At 51.9% G+C, this 23,498-nt stretch overlaps 1 protein-coding gene and 1 pseudogene across 4 annotated transcripts in view; one reads left to right on the top strand and one right to left on the bottom strand.

Annotated features, from left to right (window-relative positions):
- Positions 1–11,729, bottom strand: part of ANK1 (ankyrin 1) — a 188,365-nt gene extending 176,636 nt beyond the window's left edge. For all 4 annotated transcript variants that reach the window (XM_053659948.1, XM_053659949.1, XM_053659950.1 and 1 more), the window contains exon 1: positions 11,588–11,729. In XM_053659948.1, coding sequence (XP_053515923.1) covers positions 11,588–11,713 — 126 coding nt within the window. In that variant the 5' untranslated portion in view covers positions 11,714–11,729. The remainder of the gene's footprint in view (positions 1–11,587) is intronic.
- Positions 11,730–22,425: 10,696 nt separating this feature from the next.
- LOC128626624 (60S ribosomal protein L35a-like) lies at positions 22,426–23,006 on the top strand (annotated as a pseudogene).
- Positions 23,007–23,498: the final 492 nt, after the last annotated feature.

Raw genomic sequence — 23,498 nt, 5'->3', positions numbered from 1 at the left:
GCAGTGCGCGGAGGCGGGGGCGGGAGGCGGAGAACCTCGGTGGTGGTCGGCAGGTCCTCACAGCCAATGGGAAGCAGCTGAAAGAAAGGTCTTATGAACAGAAGGGACGGCTGTGGAAATGCATTTGAAAAAGAAAGAAAATACGACTCTTGCCACAAGATGAAGACTGGATCGGAGGGCGAGAGGAGAAGTTATGGCAGGAATGACACTTGGGCAGGCGCAGTGGCGAGGTGAGCAGGAATGGGGACTGTGGATGCGTGGCAGAGACCTGACTGAGTCCCTCCTGAGAACCCCGGGGTGGCACAGCTTTTCCCGTGGTACAGAATCACTGACAATGTCTTTCCTATCTGCCTCTTCAAGGTCCTTTTGTGTGGGGGCAATATGGACATATGGGGTAAAGTGCTGAGGTTTAAGCACCCGGCCTGGAGTCCCGATGCCCTTCAAATGCAGAGCTGTTCAAGAATGAGGTCAATAGGCCGGGACACCTGTGACAAGCAAGAAGACAATGTGAAAACAAAGATGGACTGTTTGGCTAGGGTTTTCTCTACCTGCCAGCGGACAGTGAAGCCCCCCTGCTCAAGAGCACGGCCCTAATGGGGTGGCTCCCTAGGTGTCACCCAGGGACAGCAGACAGGCATAAGTCTCTTCCACTGTGCGCCCTTCAGAAGCAGAGCTGCCTCTTGGACAGAATCTGTCGTGGGTTGTCACACCCTGGCCCCGCCCCAGGTGTCCCAGGGCAGGGGCAAGACCTGTGACCTAGGATTGGCGGGGCAGCATTCTCGTTTCAGAGTGACAGAGACGAAGCAGCTCATTCAAATGGCATTAAAGGGAATCTGCCAAGTCTCCACAAAGTCAGTACAACCTGACAGACGTTCCCAACTTTGAAGCTTTGTGGACTCGGGCTGTTTAACGGGAGTTCTGCATCAGGTTCGCGTTTCTCCACAGACCTGCCTAATTCGTTTAAGAAACTGGCAGCAATGCAAGACGAGCGCTCTCAACCTTGGGATGTAACCTTGACGGCCATCTCTGGAAAGGAGCTCACTGTGTTTAAATTACATACAAGGTGAGAATTTAGCTAAGTGGGCCCAGACTTTCACCTTCTGAATCTTATTTCAGTTTAAGAGGAAACCTCTGGTGTTCACATTTCTAAAAACCTCTTTTTTAATCCATTCAGCGCTCCAGGTGCAGGCAGGTGGTGCTGGCCCCTGCCCCCCACCACATCCGCAGCCCATGCCTTGATTTCACTGGCTGCTGCGGGGCAGGAGGTGGGTGTGAGTGGGGACGGAGGCCTTGCAGCAGGCGTCTGTCCAGTGCTTCCTATACCTCAGGTGCTTCACATGTATTAACTCGGTCCATCCTTCATCCACTCCGACAACCCCGTGCGGCTGTGTGGTAGGTATTACTCTCCCCACCCTACAAACAGCAAAACGAAGGCTCAGGGAGGGTAACGGAACGCCTTGCCGAAGGTCACCGGGCCAGGAACATCGGAGCCCGGACACCAGCCCAGGACCACCTGATGCCATCTACATGCAAAGCCCACATCTCCTTGTGGCCACCTCGACATCAAGATGCCCTCCTGACACACTCTAAAGTCCTTCTAATTTTCTGTGATTTTCTGGTCACCTTGCCCACAGGCATACCAGAATAGCACCGGAGAGGGTGGCCTAACCTCATCTAGGGCTTGGGAGGCAACGTTTAAACGGAATTCTGACGGAGGAGTCAGCGTTAGTGTTTGAGGCAAGTCAGCAGATGGGACAACCTGCCGGCAGAGAAAGCACACACATCCACAGCACTAGAAGAAGTTCAGAGAACAGCTGGGTGCGGCTCGGCGGGGAGAGAGACAGGTGCTGGGGAAGGCGGCTGCGGGCTAGATAGGGGCGCCAAGGAAGCCAGAGTGACGAGCAGGGACCGGGACCATATTTTAAGGGCAATTAGGAAACTACTGAAGGATTTAAGGGCAGGACTGTCAAGATCTGATTTGCATTTCTGGAAGATCACTCTGGCGGCCGAGTGGAGTATCAGGCCCAACGCACACACATTTTCAAGTTGGTTTTACAATGGGCGGCTTTGCATGCCAAGACCCGGCTGCCCAGACTTTTGGGACCACGCTCCAGCTCCGCCATGAGCCAACACATTCTGTCACTCTGGGACCTGCCTGGCTCTGGTCCACATCACCTTGAACTTCCTTATTGGGGTGGGGCGAGGTCATCTCTAAATCGCAGCTTTCACCGAGGAGGACACATCGGCAGGGAAGGGCCTGGCTCTGCTCTTTGACAGCAGGGCAGCCCCTGTCTTTCCTTTTAATTACATTACATTTTTAAATTACATTACATCTAAGTGTATTCCTGCTTTATTAGAAGCAAATTCTTAAGAACAAGTTCTTTTAAGCATTGTATTTAGTGATTGCATTAGCATTTCACCATATGGGTGATGGCACCAAAGTCATCCGTTAAGAGCAGGTTACTCCTGCCTCCCTACAGGAGGCAGGGCTCTTGCCCCAGGGCTTGCCTTCCCTGCCAGCGTGAGCATCCACTGGTAAGGTTCCGTCTGGGCAGGTGCCTATTGGAAGCGATCCCTCAAAAGATTTGCACTGGAAGAGCTCAGGCCCGAACTGACTGCCTCTCTATTCCAGCACGAGCCTGACATATTCCCCAGTACTTAAGAGCACATCTATTAGCTCACTCCCTCTATCAGGTGGGAGCCCCAGGAAGCTACCTAACAATGTATTCTCCAAAAAGGACTTATTAGTTTCTTCCTAACCTGTTCCCCCTCCTCTTTCCTAGGTGAAAGGCACCCCCAACTAACTACTCAACACCAAGTCAGAAATGAGATTTTATAGACATTGAATCACACACACACGCAAATATGTTAACATATGTCAAAATGAAACTTTCAGCATCATCCTTGACTACTAACTGGCACATACTGTATTACCCAAGAAGACCAACCTTCTCAGGCGCCCAGTCATCTCCGGTTTGTCACATGCTCTCCATCCCCACCAGCCGCCCCAGCTCACACCAGCCTATCCCTCAGCTGGGTTACCATCCATCAGCATAACAGGTGCCCAGCTCACCACAGCACCACCCCACCCAGCCCATCTCTGCATTGATGGCACAGTAACCTTCAGACTTCCGCCTGGAGCCCCTCGGGCTGCCTCCGCCCTTCAGGCCCAGGTGGGCCGCAGGGTCACCTCCCTTTCCAGCCTCTTTATGCCCTCCCTCACTCTGCTCTCCCTGCTCCTGCTCTTGGGCCCACCGTTTCAGATCACCTCCCCCTCCTCCACATCTTGCGTGCTCCCCCTCCACACCTGCTCTTGCCTCATCTGACCGTCCTGCCCCTTATTCACCAGGCTGACCCCTAGCTGTCTGTGAAGACCCAGCCTCCGCCCCTGGAAGACCCCTAGCCCATCCCCTTTCAAGTTCCCTTCCCCCATAGGTATGGCCGCAGTGTTAAAGTCAGTCCTTAACTTGCCCATTTCCTTTGGGGAATTGGACACAGATGAAATAATAAGTGAATGCAAACCCTCCCCTTTCTCACCTCTTCCCTGCATCTCCTGGTTTGACTCTCCCTTAGTCTTGTCACATTCCATCAGCCTGTTCTAGTCAGTCTACCAGCGCAGAAGCTCTCCAGTGAGCTCTAAGCAAGCTCCTTGGAGGGGGGACTGGCCCGACCACCAGAGCATCAGATTCTGCAGTGGGAGGCGGGGCAGGTCTGCTTCTAACAAGCCCCCCCCAGCAGGTGGTTGTGACACTAGCAAATCTGAAAGGCCACCGGGACTATCGCCCCCTTCCTCTTTTCCCATGCACCCCACCTTGCGCATTTGGGGCTGTCCCTTCCATCTCAGAGTTGGGTTTGGGAGTCATGGCCAGTCCATAATTAGGCTCCTCCTCCCTTTTCCTTTAGCGCTTCTTCTCACTCCGCCCCCCCCCAATTCTACTCCAGTGATATTCTGTGCCTGTTTGCCCCCTGACTGCACTCCTCTTGGTGGTCGTTACTTAGCCCACTTGACTTCTTAAGGGCAGGAAATGAAAGCACAGGGACCCTGGGGATGGGTGGAAGAACTCCGGTCATGGGCTGGGCTGTGCTCATCTGCTCCCCCCACCTGCCTCTAACACCCCCCCAGCCAAGGTCAGCTCCCAGCAACGGGTTCCTCTGTGTGCGAAGCAAAAATCCCAGAGATGCCCTGGCTGGTGTGGCTTGGTGGACTGAGTGCCGGCCTTCGAACCAAAGGGTCACTGGTTCAATTCCCAGTCAGAGCACATGCCTGGGTTGCAGGCCAGGTCCCCAGTGGTGTGCGCACGAGAGGCAACCACACATCGATGTTTCTCTCCCTCTCTTTCTCCTTCCCTTCTCCTCTCTCTAAAAATAAATAAATAAAATCTTTTTTAAAATCCCAGGGAGGAGGAAAGAACAGATGACAATGGCAGAAACACTGTCATTTGGTATCTGCATGTGTAATGCAGCACATTATTAAACAATTATATGGAGGAGATGCCGATGCAGTGGTAGGTAGGAAAATCTCCAGAACAGAAAGTAAGGGGAAATAGCCACTGTGTGAGGCAGGTGAGCTGGAGACAGCAGGTAACCCCGACAACTTGGTTTTCAGTGGCTTTTTGATCTGGCCCCTGTGGTCCTTTCATAAGGACCCAGATGCCTGAACAAGGTCCTTACCATTGCATGGTTCGGTCCTAAGACCTACAGAGGAGCCTTTGGACACTTCTGCTCCCACCGGAATCCAGACTGCAGCGCTTCTGTCCTGAGCCCGAATCACCTGCCTGCACTGTCACCTAGGAGTACTTCCCCCTCTGACAGCTTTTCCCCTAGTCTGCAAGTCCTTCACAAGAAGGCAGGAAAAAGAGCATCAGTCCAGACTCCCCTTTCAGTGCCTGGAATAGCCTTGAATCTCCTGGGGGCCGACAAATGCCCAAGAAGGCAGGCTAGTGCAGAGGTCCGTGAATACGCTTTGAAGTCAGCTGGCTCTGGGTTTCAGCCCAGCTCTGTCCTCATCTGACCCATCGATGGTTGTTTGGAGGATCCAGTGAGGTAATGGCTCCAGGGCGCACAGGCTCTCCATAAACACACACCCCCACCTTTGGTAAGCAAAGGAGGTTGCTCTGCAGCTATCATTGTCAATGATACTCTGGAATGGATAAAAATGCAGTATTAATTAGCACCTCAGCAAAAACTCCGAGAAATTCTCTCGGAGGGGAAGCACCCAGTCACATGGGAAGCAGGTAAGAAAACAAAGCTATTAAAACACTGGCTAGCCATTACATCCCAGCTTTCGAGCTGAGTGCCCACAGCGTGAGTTCTCTTCCCTCACGGTGTGTCAGGCTTGCACTCTTAAGGTGCACCGATGCTCCCTGGAGGAGTCTGACCGCCCGTCACTGGGAGTCCTAAACCTGGATGGCCCACACCCCAGATCTGCCGGCCATGGCCCTCACAGGGATGGCCTTCTTGGAAAATGTAGGGACCACTTCCATGTCCCGCTTCGGATAATACAGCAATTGCCAGGCAAGGCTATAACAAAGGCCACCTCAAAGTTGTAGCCCACATAGATAACTGGGCCCACATAGATAACTGGGCCTTTGATAATAAATATTATCATAGAAAACTTGTTCTTTTCCTGAAAATAAAACAAAGATATGGTTGAAATCGCCCTCCTTGCATTTGCCAGCACCAAAGTAATATCATGCACCCCCACCCCCCCAGGCAGGCACCACGCACTCCCACTATCGTGGAGAGATGGGTGTGAGCTTTGTCTGGCGTTGCATCTATTAGAGAGGATAAGTTAGTTCACAGACATGTTATTAATGATAAGCTCGGAAACACATGGGAGTTTAAATTTTACAGAGCACACCCCCATTCGATTCTCATCCCCGTTTTCCAGATGTGCAAACTGAGGCTCAGAGGAATTCAGAGGCTGGTTCATCACCTGGAGCTGAGAAATGCAAGAGCTGAGACTGGAACCCAGGCATCGACTCCTCGCCTAACGCCCTGCAAGAGGCAGACTTTTGAGCTGCTTTTTGAGAACCAAAAATAGAGATATAGAGCCGAGCAAACGTTATTTGCCTTTTTACAAAACCCTGACATGGATGACAACAGACTTTGCTTTGATCAGGATAATTCGGGAAGAGAAACAGACCTACTTGGTTCCAACTCTAAGAACCAAGTCTTCCAACATCAAATAGAAAGTCTGAGAAAAAAATCTGAACCTGTTAAATGTAGCTTCTGAATCAATGCGAGCCATATTCTTCACTGGGTGGTTATACAAAGACTCAGGCTTTGGCTTCGGGGAGCTCACAATCCAGAAGGGGTGAAACAAGAATGAGGGTCACACACACACCACAGAACAAATGACAGGTCGATGTGAGGAGTGTGCAGGGAGAGGGTGGGGAGTGAGGCGGAGCACCCAGGGGAGTTTCTTGAAGAAGAGAGTGATGGGCTCTGGCACTGAGGGAGGAAGAAATGGAGAGCAGATTAGCCTTACAAAGGCAGGATGGAGGCAAAGCCTGGGCATGAGTTAACACACGTGCACAGTGCCTACTCCCCACCACTTGCTCATTTTTATTGGAAGAGGGAGGACTGAGGCTTTAGACTGGGTTTTTTGTTTTTTTTTTAAAGGCATTGCTATACTAAGAGGAGACAGGCAGAACCAGGGAGCAAGCAGTTTGCTGGGGTGAAAAGAGAAGAGAGAGGTCCCGGAGGCTGGCTTTAGGTCCCCTTCACGAGGAGGTCACTTTCTTCGGGCTCCGGATTACAGCTGCTGCCCCACCTACTTTAAACAGGGGTTGTGGGAAGCAAATAATGTGCGAACCACATAGTTCTGGATGTAACTGAGGGTGTGACATCTCTGCCCTCAAAAACCCCCTTCTCCTGGTCCAGCAGATGGTTGGGAGGTGAAGGAATCACTGCCGCTGCAGCAGGGAGGGAGATGCTGGGCTAGAAGGTGGACACAGAGCAGGCTTGGAATAGCCCACATCTTCAGCCACTGCAAGCACCTCCCAGAGCTGGAGAGGCGCAGGGCCAGTTTGATTTTGGGGAGCTCCCAAGGTACTGAAATAAGAAGAGAAGCCAAAGCAGGGTTATCAAAGTTGTGGTGTATTTTTAAAGCTTGCAACTAATACATTAACACATTTAGTAATGAACACACAATGCAACAGAATCATACTATTCAAAGCCAAAGAGAGACTTACTATATGAATATCAATTCATGTTGCATGTCATTTAGCAATAAGGTCTGGGTTTAAAGACGTGTGATGAACACCATTTGCTTTTGATCTTGTCAGTTATCTCTTAAATTAAATATGTAAACTCCTTTGGAGATAACAGCAGAAGTGTAAATTTGAGGCGCTTTTCAAATGGGCGATGCGGGGCCCATATAACCCTCCATCTGCCGTCCTGGTGACAAGCCCGGCCCCACCACTGCGGTCTCTCAGGGAGGTACCCCCAAATCTCCTCTGCAGTTCCAGTCACTGGCTCAACCAAAGACATCTCTGCAGTGCAGGAGCAGGGCCTGGCCCAGCTGTGCGAGGGAGGCCAAAGGCCCTCCCAGGAGTGCGGCACAGACTGGGAAGGCTGGGGGTGCTGCCCGCCCAGAAAAGGGTGATGCTCACTTTCCACTCCTGGGCTTGCGTTTTCGTTTCTGCACCCTCCTCTGCTTGGCTCCTTGGGGCCCTGTGCAAACACTGCTGTCGTTCCAAGTGGCTGAAAACACTTGGATTGACATTTAGTGCAGCAGAGACCCTGCAAGACACTAACTACCTGCTCTGTGGTAAAATTCACTGCACCAAAAAATTAGATGGTTCTGCTGCCTGCCTACAAACTTCTATTGTATTGCAAATGATTAGAAAACAAGGCAATCAGGCTCTCTTCAGATGCCTCACAAAGATAGCCAGTCAAAGACAGCATCGTTCACCTGCACACATGCGTGTGCCCAGGACCACATCCAGGCAAGCAGAGACAAACATATGGATCCACTCATCTGACACTCATTTCACACACATTCATTTATTGCATGTCCACTGTCCGTCAGGCACTGAGCTAGGTATGGCGTACACAGCTATGAATAGCGCATGATCTTTTCCTCCACCAACATCAGAAGGTGAAGTCGGTGGAGAGAGCAAGAGACAAAGAGATGAGTTTGGAACACTACTGGGGGACTTCACAGGTACTGCAGGTAGCGGGCTCACTGTAACCCCTCACAGCAGGGCTGAGATGCCAGCCCCCTTCTCTCCCTCTCTGTCTCCCACACCTCTTCCTCCTCTCCTCCTTCCCTTAATTCTGTCCCTCTTCCTCCCATCCCATCCTCAGCATCAGTTTCTCCTCAACCCCCCCCTCCTCCTCTCCTCACCTCAAGCTTTTGGGTAAACATAAAAAGCACACACATTCCATGCCCAAGGCTTCCTCAGCCCTAGAAAGCTCCCATTCTTAATGCAAATGCCTGCTTTACTCATGCCTGGCAATTCGTTCATTTCCATCCAACCCTTCAGAAGCAAGGGGGCTTATTAGTAATTGTCATAAATACTGGAGTTTAGTCTTTTTTACAAAGCTGCACTCCACCAGCAAGCTCAGGCGAGATGTGTGCTGCACGAACAGAAAACTGAATGAGGCCCCAGACGAATGCAGGCATTTTCGTGGCCCCAGAGCCCTGGCGCAGCTCCCCGTGTGTCAAGGTGGTTTCTGTCGGTGTCAGTCAGTGCGTCACAACATCAGCACCACCCCCCGTTGCACAGCACCCCTTAGCAAGCGCCTTCCCACACAACATCCTCAGCTGTAAAACTGCCACCGCCGCTGAAGTTACAACCGCGATTATTCCTACAACCGGGGAGGGACGCAGTTCTGCTCAATCAGTCCCCATTAAGCTGGCTACCCATAGGAAAAACACCTTTCCTTTCGGTAAATCCAGAATGCTCGCTGTGTGGCTGTATAGTCATAGGAATTGCCGGTTCACTGGAATAAGATGTTTATTTGCATGTCTGAGGTTCTTTCTTCAGGCTGATGTAAGGACGGTTCCACAGCACCCCCATAGTCTGTGACCAGCTGTAAAGTCCTCAGCTGCTTGATTGCAATATACTTCGCCTTGCGAAATGACTTCACTTGTGAAAAATGGTCTGAGACCTCACCTTACGCGAACCTTCGGTTGAGCCCCCTCCCCCGCCATCACCTGCTCAACCAGCCCCTGCATGAGCTTCTCCACCTGCTCTCAGGGGCCCTCTCCATGTTACCCTGCTGCCTCACCTTTTTCCCCAGGGCCTTCTATCTTCTTGTGACTTTGTATTTTGCTGTAAATTTTAACTCTGTTCTCTGAGATGGCTCTCAAGGCCATGCCAATGGCCAAGAGAACTCGAAATCAGTATGAAATACACATGGAGGACCCCCACACTTCACCCTGTGCCGTACACCCCCTTACCCAGCTCTAACAGTTTGTGACATTGCTATCCCTTTGAATTCAGATTTCCTTACTCTTGTTGGATCAATCATAGCATACAGGATACTGCATAAAATCACGAAAATCTGTGTGGAAGATTTTTGAATGCTCACTGACGCAGTGTGCTGTGACCAGCTAGTGAAACAACATAACCAACTCAGGGGGAGGGGAACATATCATCATCTGGCACTGAAAATGGAAATAAAATGGACTAACAATGTAAATAATGTAAAGGTGAAGACCCAAGGAGGAAAGAAGAATATTGAAATTGCACCTTCATATGCGAGTATTACATACAGTCAAGATTTGGAGTTACGTTAAAGAGTGTTCCGTAGAATGAAAAGAAATCAAAGAAAAAAGATAGGAGAGGGTTTGGTTGCTTGGTTTTTTTTTTTACTATTGCTCAAAAAATATTTATGGCATCAAGAGCATCAAAGAACAAGCTTGAGAGGAAGAAGTAGGGTAAAAACACGGAGTGAGCAGTTTGGAAGAGAGGATCGGCTTGGCTCCTAAAGCAGTAGCAGGGATGGAAATAGAGAGCACCCTAGCAAGAAGTCACGTTCATGCCAGGAAAGCGGGCAAGCGCGGCAGATACACCCGGTCCTCCACCGGCCTGACTCACAGGGTGGGCTCTGGCACTCAGACCCCAGCAGCAGGACTGGGTGAGGTTCTCTGTTAGTGGCACCAACCCAAACTCTGATTCACTGCCAGGAAGGGGAAGGCCTCTTTTTTTGGTCCCGCTAAAGGGGTGGTACTTTTGTGAAACTACTATTTACGCATGAGATGGCAATCCCTCCAGGGAGGAGGGGCTGGCTTTCCAAGGGGTAGAGGAAGGCCTAGAGTGTGGTGGCCTAGGTCATCATCGGAGAACTCTCTGTCTGTCCCTGGGTCTCCTCTCCAGGAAGAGGCTGGATGTGGGTCCTGGTGACCAGTTGCTGAGTGGAGTGGGACCCGCAGGCAGCCTGTTCCCCACGCCCTGCTGTCAACCACGGGCTCCCAACTTCTTTCTCAGGGCGACACAATTTCAGGAAAAAACGTTTCATTCTCAGCCAAGACCAATGCCTCTGCCCTGGAGCCCGGAGGGGCCCTACTCCCTGGCCAGAAGGCTTGCAGGCCGCGCTCCACATCGACCCCCGCCGGTGAAAATGGCTTTCCTGAAGCTGGAGTTCAGCACCACCTCCAGTTCCCGGAACCGCACCCGAGTCCTCCAGGTCTCCTCCATCGGGGAGGGTGGGGGGAGTTCTAAAACACCTCTGGGCTGGAGCCCTCTACCCAGGTACCTGCCCCCTTCCCTTCAAAATCAAAGGCGTTTCCAACCAAACGGTGTTTCTCACCAAAGGTGTTTCTAAAGGCGCTTTAAGTCAGTGGTAGGAAGACCCCAGACCCGAAAGGAAAGCGCTGGGCACAACCGCAGTTCTGCTAAGAGGCCTGGGTCATCGAGGGGGCAGAGCTCGTCTCACTCGGCCGCGGGAAGGCGGACCTGTCCTCTGACCAGGCCTCGGGCCGGGCTGCACGCACCCGTCCGCCTTCCAGAGGCTGCTCATCTTAAGTGACCCGAACAGAAGACACTGCCAAGTGCCCGGGGTCATGCCTTTCTGTCGCCGTTCCAGGGCGTTAGGAAAGGCGCTTCCTGGGAGCGAAGAGGGACAGGGGAGGACAGGAGCCCCACTTGTCCGGAGCCCGGGGAACGATGCCCTCCGCGCCGGAGAGCGGGCCACCCAGGCAGGCGCCGAGCAGAGAAGCCTCCGGAGCCCGAAGTCGCCTTCACCCAAACCAGCGCCCCTGGAAAACCAGAGCCGGAGCGGGGCCGCCCACCCAACCCGCGGGCCGCGGCGAGGCCGGAAAAGTTCCTCGGGGAGCGGCGCGGGCCTGCGGGCGTCTGTCCGAGGTGCTGAAAGGTTCCCGCGGGCGGGCGGGCTTCGGCGCGCCCTCAGCCTCCCGGCCTCCGCTCCGCCCGGCCGGCCGCCCGCTGCGTCTCCTCCCCGCCGCGCCGCAGCCCCGTCCTCTCCTGTCCCCGCGCCCCGCGCCCTCCACTCTCGGGCGGCCCCAACTCCGCCGGCGCCCGGCCCCCGCGCCCCCGCCGCGCTCCCGGGTCTGGCGGGCAGCCCCCTCCAGGGCGCCTCTGCCGCCCGGCTGTCGCCGCCGCCCCCTTCTTACCTTCTTCTTTCGGTCACGCGAGCGGTTCCTGCGCTTCCTGTTGGATTCCTCCTTCTCCTTCTGCTCCTGGAGGGCCTGCGCCTCAATGTCTTTGATTTTCTTCAGCTGTTTGGCCGCTTGAGCCATGGCGGGTCACGGTGCTCCGGTCGCTGCCTTCCGGACCCCGCACGCTGGGCGATCCAGGTGGCGACACCCCCCCGAGGAGAGAAGGAGGCTCTGCTCCGCGAGGGGGGGCTGCTTCCCCGCCGCGGGAAGGATGCGGCCGTGCCCGCGGGGGAGGCGGCCGCGAGCCGCGCGGAGGGCTAGGCGCGCCCGGCTGCCGGCGGCCCCGGGATGGCGCCTCCCGCCGCGGCCGGAGCTCGCTCGCCGGCTCCCGGGACGGGCTCTGGGCTCGGGCCCGCCGCCTCCTCCCCCGTCCCTCCCTCCTCCCTCTCCTGCGGCGGCGGCGGCGGCGGCGCGGGGGGCGGGGGCGGGGAGGAGGCTCGTACTGCGGCGGGCGGCGGGCGGCGAGCCGGCCGGGGAGGAGGCGGACTCCAGCAGTTAACGCAGGAGGACGCGGGGGCCGCCCGCAGCCGGGGGACCCGGCCGGCCCGACGAGGCTCGGCGCGCTCGGTGCCGGCGCCGGTGCATGGCGAGCGCCCGGCTGCAGGCTGGCCCGCCGGCCGCGCTTCCACCACTGCAGTGGCGCCGCCGCCGCCTCCGGAAGCACGGGCTCCGCGCCGTCGGGTCCCCGGGAACAAAGCCGGCCGCTGCACCCGGAGCCGCAGGGGCGCCGCGGAGGACCCTGCCGCGCGCGGCCCCGCCGTGCCCGGCGCGAGGGGAGGCTGCGGCGGGCCCCGCGCGGAGGCGACTCCGCCGGCCAGCGCGCCTGGAGGAGGCAGCGGCGGAAGCGACAGCAACGCGGGGCGCGGAGGCCGGGCTGGGGGGGCGGGGGCGCGGGCCTGGGGCGCCCCCCGGCGGCCGCCGCTGCGGGGCAGCGAAGAGCCAAGCCTGAGCCTCCGCTGCCTCCCGCCAAGGACACTCGCTGAGGGGGCGCGCGGGGTGCCAGGGCTCCTCAGGGAAGAGCCGGGTCCCCACTATCGCTCGCTTAGAGCTTGATTTCCCTTTTTCAGCCTCATTTGCGGGGCTCTCATTTGCATATGTACCTATCACAGAAAACGTGTCCGACATATAGTGAGCGATCGCCTTCTGGTCCTCTCTGACTGGAGTGCAACTGGTCTCCTCACCTGGGACCTCCCACCCCCCGTTCCCGGCATCGCACACCCTCTCACTGCGCAACACGGTCTGCATCCGTGCTCAACTGTGAAGAGCACACAGCTGGCTGTTTTGGGTCACGCAGCTGCAAACGCAAGCTGCAGGAGGGGGACAGGGTCTTAAAGTCACCTTCCCTGGTAAAAGGCGGGAAAACTGAGGCCGAGACTCCAGAACCACCGCCCCTTCGGTCTGGTTTCTCTCCCAACACACTCCTTCCCCGTGCGGGGGAACGCTGCTCTTTGTCCACATGGGGCTACAGAGGGAGTTGTGGAAAACAATATTTAAGAATTGGTGAAACCTTAAGAAATACATTTGGGCCCTCCTAAGCTGAGGGCTTGATGCACACATGTAACCAGCCACAGACCAGATCACAGACAGCACCTCTGCTGAACTACGGGGAAAACGGCGAGCGCTCTGAGCTGGGCGCCCCTCCCACAGAGTACAAACTTGAGGGGTGGTTGAATCACCCACCTCCTCCTCTCCGGCCTCCCCGCTCTCCTCTAACTGGAACCTTCCCTCTGCCCCCCATGTCCCTATCCTGTATAATCCTTTCCACCTCCATGCTTGCCAGGAATTAAGGGTTTGGCTGAAACTTTGCCTTGAACGTGGCCCTTTCCCAGGGCTGGCTCCATACCCTCTCCTCTTTCCATTCTAGGCCAGCTTTGTCCAGCTGAAAAATGAGAGCCACCAATGCCAACCCCGTATATTATTTCAATTGTCAAGTGGACACATTTTTTAAAGTAAAAACAAACTTAAAACTTATTAATTTTAATAACATTTAATTCAACATATTTAAAATATTTCAATGTGCAACCAATAAAAAGTGACTAGTGAGATACCTTACATCCTTTTATACTAAGGTTTCAAAATTCAGTGTGTATTTTATACTTACAGCACATCAAAATTCAGAAGAGGCACATTTTAAAGTATATTTTTTAAAATTGTGGTGAAACTAGATTCTTGTCAGGTGCTAAACCTTATAAAGAAACATCAATTGGTTGTGTCTGGCACGTCCCACTAGGGGACCAAACCCACAACCAGGGTCGTGCCCCAACTGGGAATCAAACTGGCAACCTTTGGCTGTGCGGTATGATGCCCAACCAACAGAGCAACAAGAGGAGGCATATTTTGTGGTTTAAGAGCCACATGTAACTTGTGGCTGCTCCATGGGACAGCACAGTTACAGGCTCTGTCGGAAGCCAGCTCACTGAGACCCTGGCTGTCAGCCTCCGTGCACACAGGGCACACGTTTTACCTCTGCACAGACCTGCTCTGAGCTCCAGACCAATGTACCTCTGCCCCTCGGGCCTGCTTGCCCTTCTCCACCCACCAATCTGTCCCTACACTGCAGTCACACCAGTCTTTCCAAAGCACAGATCTGATCATAGTCACTTCTCCTCTCACCATCCGTTTTCACTCCTGAGATGAAGATCAAACTCCTCTATGGCCCCAAATAGTCAGGTATTTCCTGCCGACGTTGGGCTGGTCTTGCTCACCCTGTGTCTTCAGTACCTGGCATGGTGCCTGACACACAGTGGGGACGCAATGAACACGTGTTGAAGAAATCAACGACTGAACTGTGTCCTGGCCTAAGGAATAGCAATGAAACCAGCTGGCACTTATTCAGCACTCCCATTGCCCCACATATCACGGACATTTCACAGAAGAGAGGAATGGGGCACAAGGGGGTGAAGTGACTTGCTCAAGGTCACACACTAGTCAACAGTGGAGCCAGAATTTGAACCCTAGCAGCCCGGCTCCAGAGTATATACTCTTAAAATCCATCCCACTGCACTAGATCAGTCAACGTCCAGATCTGTGAACAAGGGTACTGGTAAAAACTAATCTGACTGGTGACTTTACAAGGAGAGGAGAGGAGGACACAGGCAGAGGGAAGCTCGTGTGAGGACACAGGGAGAAGAAGTCGATGTGTAAGCGCAGGGGAGAATCCTCAGACGGAGCCAACTGTGCCAACACCTTGATCTTGGACTTCCAGCCTCCGCAACTCTGAGACGATATATTTTTGTTGCATAAGCCACTTAGTCTGCAGTACTTTGTTAGGACAACCCTAGCAAACTAATATAAAGACCTCATTGAGAAAGTGACTTTCGAGTAGAGATCAGAAGAAAGTGAGGGTATGAGCCAAGCCAATGGGTTAAGTGTGGGGGGGGGCAGGGTGAACAGCAGGTGCAAAGGCCCTGAGAGAGAGACACGCCTCACGTTGCTGGAACACAGATGATGGTGTCTTGGGCAGAGGTGGGACAGAGGGCTAGTAAGATGTAGTTGAATCTTGGATATATTTTGAAGGCACAGCCAGTAGGATTAGCTGACCAATCACATGTGAATTGTTCAAGAAATAGAAGAGTCAAGACAATGCCAATGTGTTTGTTCCAAGCGACTGGAGACGTGGCGTTGACAGTATCCAGGATGGGCGAGGATGCGGAAGAGCAGCATGTGGGGAGACAGCAGGAACTCGGCTGTGGGCGTGTTAGAAGCTTCTACCAAAAGAAGTGTACATGAGTTCGATGTCCACAGCAGCTTTATTTGTAGCGTCTCAAACTGGAAACACCCCATGTCCATCAACATGAGAACGGATAAATAAATTGTCGTGTATGCACACGATGGAATACTACACAGTGATGGAAAAATACATGTCGGTGCATGTGCCTGGGCTGCGAGCCAGGTGCTCAGTAGGGGGCGCGCGAGAGGCAACCACGCATTAATATTTCTCTCCCTCTTTCTCCTTCCCTTCCCCGCTCCCTAAAAATAAATAAATACAGTCTTTAAAAAACAAAAGGAAAGAACAACCTGCTGATACATGCAACACCGTGGCTAAATCTTATGGACGTAATGTTGAGTGAAAGAAGTCACGTACACAGGGTTACACAGCGTCTGACTCCATCTCCATGACCGGTTAAACCTAGGCAAAGTTAATCTGAGACCGTCAAGGTTAGAAGTGTGCTAACCTTTGGGGACAGGCACTGGCGGGGAGGAAGCCAGAGGAGCATGCTGCTGTGCTTAGAACCCCCCCCCCATCTGCCCTTGGTGGTGTTACGCAGGGTGTGTACGTTTAAATCGTTGGGGTCAGGGAGGGGTGGAGAATAGAGGTCATTGCTGCAATCCATCCATATCTACTGAATCAGGGTCTACATTTTTAATAAGAACCCTAAGGTGATCTGAATACACATTCAAATTTGCGAACTAGCTTTGAAGAAAGACACTGGTATGTAGCAGGCAGTGGGGCTGCGGGTGTAAAGGAGAGGAAATGGGAAGCTCCCTGAGACCCCACGCTTCTGGCTCCCTTGGTGAATGGGTGAATGGTAGCGAGTTAAGTAGGGAATTGGGATGCCAGGATAGGTGACAGTGCCTGTGACTCGTGTCGTGCTGTCTAGGAGGCCTTGGGTTCACTACCTGTCTCAGTCTTAGGAGAGAGGCCACAGCTGGAGCTGCAGATTCAGTGTCATCGCTGTGTGAGTGCCAGTTGTAGCCAAGCCCAAGATGATGGAGGGGAAGTGATAAAATGAAAAAGGGCCAGGGCAGAAGTCTCTCCGGATGGGCCCTGAAAAGAGCATTCCGGAGACAGGAGGACGAGGAGACTGTGGCAGGTCAGAAACTAGGACAACAGGCAACCAGGTCAAATGCATTGGGGAGTTGAATTTGAAATGCGAGTGTGACGGTTCCGTCTGGGTGCAGAGACGGCATTCTGGGTGAGGAACGAGGAATAAGAAAGCACTGACCACTCTTCCTGGCAGCGTGGCTGTGGAGGGGAGAGAGAGGGCCACCCTGTAGTCTCGGCTTGTGCAGAGGCTGCAGGCCAAGTGGAGGGAGGTGGTGGAGAAGCATGCGATGGAGATCGGGGAGGGAGCTAGAACTGAGGGCAGCACTTTCTGAGGAGGTAAGAGGGGAGGGGATTCAGAGGATGAACCAGAGGAAAAGCACTGACAAGGGGGTGGGCGTAACAAGTGTGGATGGTGAAGATGAAGAGGAAGCAAAGGACGTTTGACTTGGTGGCTTCCACTTCTGTGAAGTGGAAGGCAGCGGCACCTGTTGAGAATGGCGAAGGGGAGAGGATGGGGCGGAGCTTGAGGTTTCCAAGAGCAGAGAGGAGAGCAGCAGACCAGCTTACCGAGTGGCTCTAATGACCCAGTTCGGGTAGACTGAGTGAGTGAATTTCACTCCAGCGTTTTCCAAGAATCCAAAAGCAAAGCCTCTTCTTATTTTTCTGTTTTCTCTGAGCACCTTAGCATATATACTCTTACTTCTTCAAATTCCATCCTGGAAAGTGCAATGATTAAAATGATATGCTGCCTTTATTTGTACACCTTGAACAGGAAATGAGGAATTCTTGAACTCAGTATTCACTTTTGCTATGAATTCCTGATATTATTTTGCACAAATGTAGGGGAGAAATAAAAGCTCTCTTCAAATATTTGGAGATATATCACAGAGAGGAACGGTTTGAATAATTGATGTGTCTAGCCAGAGGAAGCTTGGACTCTATGTGGAGCAGAGAACAGGGCAGCCTCCACATACAACAGCCTCCTGGGCAGGCTGTCTAGGTTGCAATTTGGCCTGGGAACATGAGAGTGGGCAGAGGAATCCAATTCTCCCATTGGCTGGGAAATAGAAAGGCAATTCCTTTGTATTCTCAGATTCTCTGACTTTCCATTTGCTCTCCTCTTCCATCCTCAACATTCATGCCTTGTAATGACCTTTCCTGGCTCAAACTTGAAGTGAACACCTGCAGAGTGTGGCACTGGACTGGATGGTTGGGACTCACAGGTGAGTGGGACAGAGAGCTCAAGTGCTGTAAACAGCAGCTGGTCCCTTCTTTTCTACAGGAACCAAGGTTGTGCGGACAAAGCAGAAGAGACCTTCAAAGCCCAACCTCAATTTAGGATGTTAGCTCTAGCATTGGAGTAAAAGCACAGGCTCTAAATGTTGACATTTTGTTTCAAATCCTAGGTCCCGTGACTTACTAGCCACTGACCTTGAACAAGTTGTTCATTCTCTCTGTGCCTCAGTTTCCTCATCTGTAAAGTGATGATGATGATTATAGCACCTACCTCATGGAGCTGTTTGTTAGGGTTAAATATGCTCAGAAGAATGTCTGGTACACTCAATATATTTTAGCTATTTATATTATTTAGTGCAGGAGGCAGCTTTTATCTTGGGAAGCTTTATTAATTATTAATAATGCTTCTTTTAAGAACACAAATCAGTCTAGTTGTGTGAACACATAATAACAGAATGGGGTTGGGGGAACCAGTTGGAAATCTTAGGGAAGAAAGCAAAAATATAAAAATGACTCCCCCTTCCCTTTATTTAACAGCTAAATAAAAGGGGCCCCACTGAAATACAGAACTTAATTGAGTAATAATCGCCTCGTGGGGAGAAAGAAAGAGAAGGGGCTTGTAGGGAATGCCTCCTGTGCAGCTGGCAGTGGGGGGTACGGTGGTTCAACTTGCATTTCACGGCCATTTTCCTGCATGTTCGGGTGAGCAGCCCGTCGTCACCACAGGTGCACAGAGGACACTGAGGTGCAAGGAATAAAGGCACAATGAGCCTGAGGAGGGATTACAGCCCCAGCACCTCCACCTGGTAGAGTGAGGGCAGCCTCTTCAACCTTGATGCTATGCAGAGTGCTTCTGTTTCTGCAACTTCAGAGGAATAAGCTGGCCCTCCCGTTGCCTGCCCGGGGGCAGTATTTTACGTGTTGAAGGCAAGTAATGACTTTTGAGTCACTGGCGAATCTGGTCACCAGACGGTTCCTCCAGGCCGGGCTTGGATCTGCATTCTGACTCCACTGGAGCTGTGCAACCTCAGGGAAGACAGGTAAACACACTCAGCTCCCTCTTGTGAAAACAAGGACAAACAAGGCTTTTGTGAGAAGTCAATGTTACTTAAACATTAGCAGTGCCTGGGGCATAGCAAACTGTAGATACTTTATATGGTGGCTGTTATTATTACAGTCTGTTGACAGGACGAGTGACCAGAAGGATTATCTTCTGAACCCCATGGATGCCCAACATTGTCCTTCCTCTCTGACCCAGCAGGAGGGAGCCCCTCTAGCTGCTGAGATGGCTGGTGTCTCTTTTCTCCTGGCCGGGCATCTGCCGTAGGAACCCTGTGAGAGCTGCTGCAACCCCTCCCCACCCGCTCCTCTGTCCAGATCAGCTGTTTGTTTGGAGCAAATGCCTTCAGACCGCACAGTCCCATTCTCTCTCTTTCTCTGCCTGCCATCTTCCCGTACATAATAGGGTCCAAAAGGGCTACCTTACGAGTGAACCCTGGACATGGGCAGATCTTGCCCTCCATTGAGTTTTGGGAAATCCAGTGCCAGAGCTGCCACCATATTAATTAGGGGTGACTTGGGGGGAGCGAAGGCAGGACCTCTGTACCCATCACCCACTCTTTATCAATGATAACACGTCCTCTTTGGTCTCTGAGATTTCTTTGATCTTCAAAGGTTCCTAGGAGGATTTAGTTACACAAGTTACCCAAATTATCTCCTTTTAACCTAATCACTTCTTTAAAAACTCTATCTCCAATTATGGTCACATTCTGAGGTATGATGGGGCACAACTTTAATACATGAATTTGGGAGACAAGTTCAGCTCAGAACAGTCTCCCCTAACACCTGAAACTTCATCCCCTTCCACCCCCCATACTTCACTTCTGCATTTCCCGCCCTCTTTAGTCCCTTAACACATCAGTACCTGCCACACCGCGTGTCTTTAATTATGTGTGGTATTTCTCCTGTCTCCCTCACTAGAATGTAAGCCCCATGAGAGCAGGGATTTTTGTGTGTTTCGTTTACTGCGTTAAGCCCACTGCATCTAACAGAGCCTGAAACAGAGCAGGCTGTATGCTAATATAATGAGCATATATAATTCACACATTTAATTAATTAATTAAGGCCACAGTTGTTTTTGCAAGGCCTCCAGAGCATCCTGGTGTTCATATTTCTTTCTTTGATTATTTTTATTAAACATTTTTTAATGAGCTTTGAAAATGAGCTCATCACTTAAAACATTTGCCATCATCATTAATGGCAGGCTTCTGTTCATTCATTAGCAGACTGTGTTCTCCTAGTACGTTTTCCCTGATCCAACTGGAAAAAGCCTCTTCGTTTAACCTCTTTTTTGGCACCAGAAGGCATGTCATTTTTTTTCCCTTCCTGCCCTTCTGTTTGATATTTTAAAACACACCCTGAGAGCCACAAATGCAGCTCCCCCCCCCCCACCCCGCTCTGGTGAATTTTCTCTAATTGTGGGCTTTACTTAAGAAGACTCACTACGGCCCCGGCTGGCGTGGCCCAGTTGGTCGGTGTCATCCCACAAACCGAAAGGTCGCCGGTGTGATGTCCAATGCCCTGCCGGGGCACATGGCTGGGTTGTGGGCTCCGGTCTGCACGTGTGCAGAAGACAACCAGTCAATGTCTTGCATCAATGTTTCTCTCCCTCTTGTTCCTTCCCTTACCTAGAAATCAAAACTAAAAACAAAATAAAATAAAAGACTCAACATATAAAAAGTTTAAAATACCAAAAAACATCAATAAAGGAGGGAGACAAAAGGGAAGGGCAATTGCTTTACTAAAACATACTTGTTTAAAATTTTTTCTTTTTAAGGAGTTAGGGTGCATATCCTTTATAGTGGTTTTCCTCCAGTGCTTTTAGAATGTGGGTAGACTTACACATTCTCATTCATATAATACTAGCAAGGGCACTTGTATTGCATCAAGTTAGATCGCACTGTTCTGGCATTTCTTTGGTAAAGGACCTTTTGTTGATCATTTCATTTTCCCCGCTAGAATTTCTAAATGCTGCCCTGGGCTCCCATTTTGGAATCGGGGGCTTGCGTGAGAGCAGCACGGCGGGGTGGAGGAGTCAGGGAGGAGGGCCAGTACATACACGCAACTCCTCTGCCCAGCACCCCAAGAGTCCCTCGTGGTTTCTGGGGATTTCCTCTGGGACCGAGCTGCAAGGCCGGCCTATCACCGAATAGGCCTTGGATTTCACAGACTCCCTCGTTCCCAGGGACTTCGTTCAGGATTTCAGAGTCTCCCAGGCTGGCTGATGGAACTGCAGTATGTCAGCAGAGCCAAAAGACACTTTCGAGATCTTAGGCTCCCCATTTTGCAGTGGAGGAAATGGAGGTGCAGGGAGAGGGTGGGACTTCCCTGAGGCCCCCCAACTCTGCCTGGAGGGGCCAGGAGAATGGACCAGTTTTTCCGCAGAAATCACGGGCTGGCGGCTGCAGGAAGTGTGGAGCTCCAGGGAGCAGACAGGGCTCTGCAGGGCAGGTGTGTGTCGGTTTGCGGGCGAACAGCACTTCCAGCTCATCCAAGGTGCACACAGCCAAGTGCAGTCACAGCTCAAGGTCCCGCTGGGAACAGACAGAGCAATGCAGGTTGGGAGAGGTGCCTGGTCGAAGGCTTCGTCCACCAAGTGCCCACCATTCCACAAGTGGCTGGGAGCTGACCCTGGCATGGGGCAAAGAAGGAAAAGAACCATCATAAAGGGCACACACTACTGTGTGAGCACACAGATGCGGCCATGCCCAGACCCAGCAGGGTCCGCAGCAGGAGAGGACAGTGTGGTCTGTCTCTTCCTACCACTGACAGCCCACGGATCTATTCCGTGACTAGGGCAAGTGACTCGGGCAGGTGACTCGCCGAGCTTCAGCAAGTGGGGATGCGGCTCATCTGGTCTTTCCTGTCCCCTCACTGTTGTGTCATCAGCCCGTCTCGGTGTTTGGCAGAGTAAACTCAGTTCACGTTTCCTGACTGGCTGAAGGGTGAGACGTATTTCCATGTACATTGTCATGCACAGCCTGCAAAGGACAATGCAATGGTGTGACACAGGCCAGCTGCCGAAACTCCTGGGCCTGGCTCCCTCATCACTAAATGAGTTGCTCTGAAAGGTCCCTTCCACTTCGCATGCTCTCAGATTCTATGAAGTTCTCCAAATTAAAAGTCAATTTCTCATGAAAGAAACACAATGGCCCGATACTTTAAATGTGGAAGTGTATCAACGTGAAGAGTTTAAAAGGCATCTAAATGTAAGCTGTTTAACTGTAAGTATTCTGCTTCACTTTAAATGCGGGCTGGGTCTGGTTTATAATCGAGCAGAAAACGAAGGCCCCTCAGGGTGAACAGGTCCGAGTGAGGCGAGAAGCCAGGGCCCTTGAGGGTGGATCGTGGGGAGCCCGCAGTCACCTTGAAGGAAGCAGGAAACCGAATAGGGTGGAAGAAACAATTGAGCGAGAAGAAAAAGTGAGAAGCAGCAGAGTGAAAGCAAACGTGAAGGACAGGGGGATTTGGGGTCAGAGAATTTAAAAGATTTCACAGGCGAAGGTGACTTCATTCCTTCACGTGCTTATTGAGCATGTCCACTGCTTAGCGCCGCACAGAGAAAATATCGCGGCATCGAGCACCTGAACTCCAGCCAGCAGCTGAGCAGGGACGAATCCAGGGCCCACAGGAAAAGTGGAAGAGGGTTTCAGTTAGCCTATAAGCATAATGGAAACATGTTCATACAATGGAAACTGTGTCGCCTTTAAAAAGAAAAAAAGGGGCCATCTTAAACCCTGTGGTGACTGCCGGGAACAGAACTTCTGCAACAACAAATATGTCTGGAAGGCTGTGGTCCAAGACCATTTTTGCTGGCTATAAACGGGGTCTCCAGAACCAGAGGGAGCACACAGCTCTTCTTAAAATCGAAGGTGTTTATGCTCGAGATGAAACTGAATTCTATCTAGGACAGAGATGTGCTTATGTGTACAAAGCAAAGAACAACACAGTGACTCCTGGTGGTAAACCAAACAAAACCAGAGTCATCTGGGGAGAGGTAACTCGTGCTCATGGAAACAGTGGCTGGTTCATGCTAAATTCCGAAGCAACCTTCCTGCGAAGGCCATTGGACACAGAATCCGTGTAATGCTGTACCCCTCCAGGATTTAAACTTACTGATAAATAATAACCCTGACTGTGTGGCTCGGTTGGGGGCCCTCTGGCAAAGCGAAGGATTCCAGGTTGGGGGACATGGTTGGGTGGCAGGTTCAGTCCCTGGTCAAGATGCAAAGGGGAGCCAAATGATGAATGTTTCACTCACACATCTATGGTTCTCATCTTTTTCTCCCTCTCCCCTCTCAAATAAGTAAATAAAATCTATTTTAAAGAGTTAAAAAAAGAAAAGAAAAAGAAAAAAAGGGATATAAAATAAAAAGAACAATGCAATCCCCATATGATATACAAGGTCTGTCCAGAAAAAGTCCAGCCACTGTTAATATAACGAGAACTGTTTGTGCAACATTAGTGTAACCTGGCAGCCAAAGAAAGTGGACTGCAGTGCCCATGTGTGAACAATGAGGACTTCACTGTACTACTCAGTGGGGGTGGTAGATGCCATTGAGCGAGCATGTGTACGGGGTTGCGTCACATTCAAACGACTGAGTGAGTAGAGCAATGAATCTGCAACAAATTTTATTTTAAGCTTGAACATTCCTCTGCAGAAACTATTCGGATGATTCAGAAGGCCACAGCTATGGGCAGCTTCATCATGACAATGTGCCTGCTCATGCATCACGTCTCATGCAGAGTTTTTTGATGAAACATCAAATCGCCCAAGTGACCCAGCCTCCCTACAGCCCAGAT

Source organism: Artibeus jamaicensis, unplaced genomic scaffold (genome assembly GCF_021234435.1).
Source record: "Artibeus jamaicensis isolate MK-2021 breed Jamaican fruit bat unplaced genomic scaffold, CSHL_Jam_final scaffold_833, whole genome shotgun sequence".
Taxonomy (NCBI): domain Eukaryota; kingdom Metazoa; phylum Chordata; class Mammalia; order Chiroptera; family Phyllostomidae; genus Artibeus; species Artibeus jamaicensis.
Note: the sequence above shows the minus strand (reverse complement) of the source record. Positions and strands in the feature narration are given on the sequence as shown.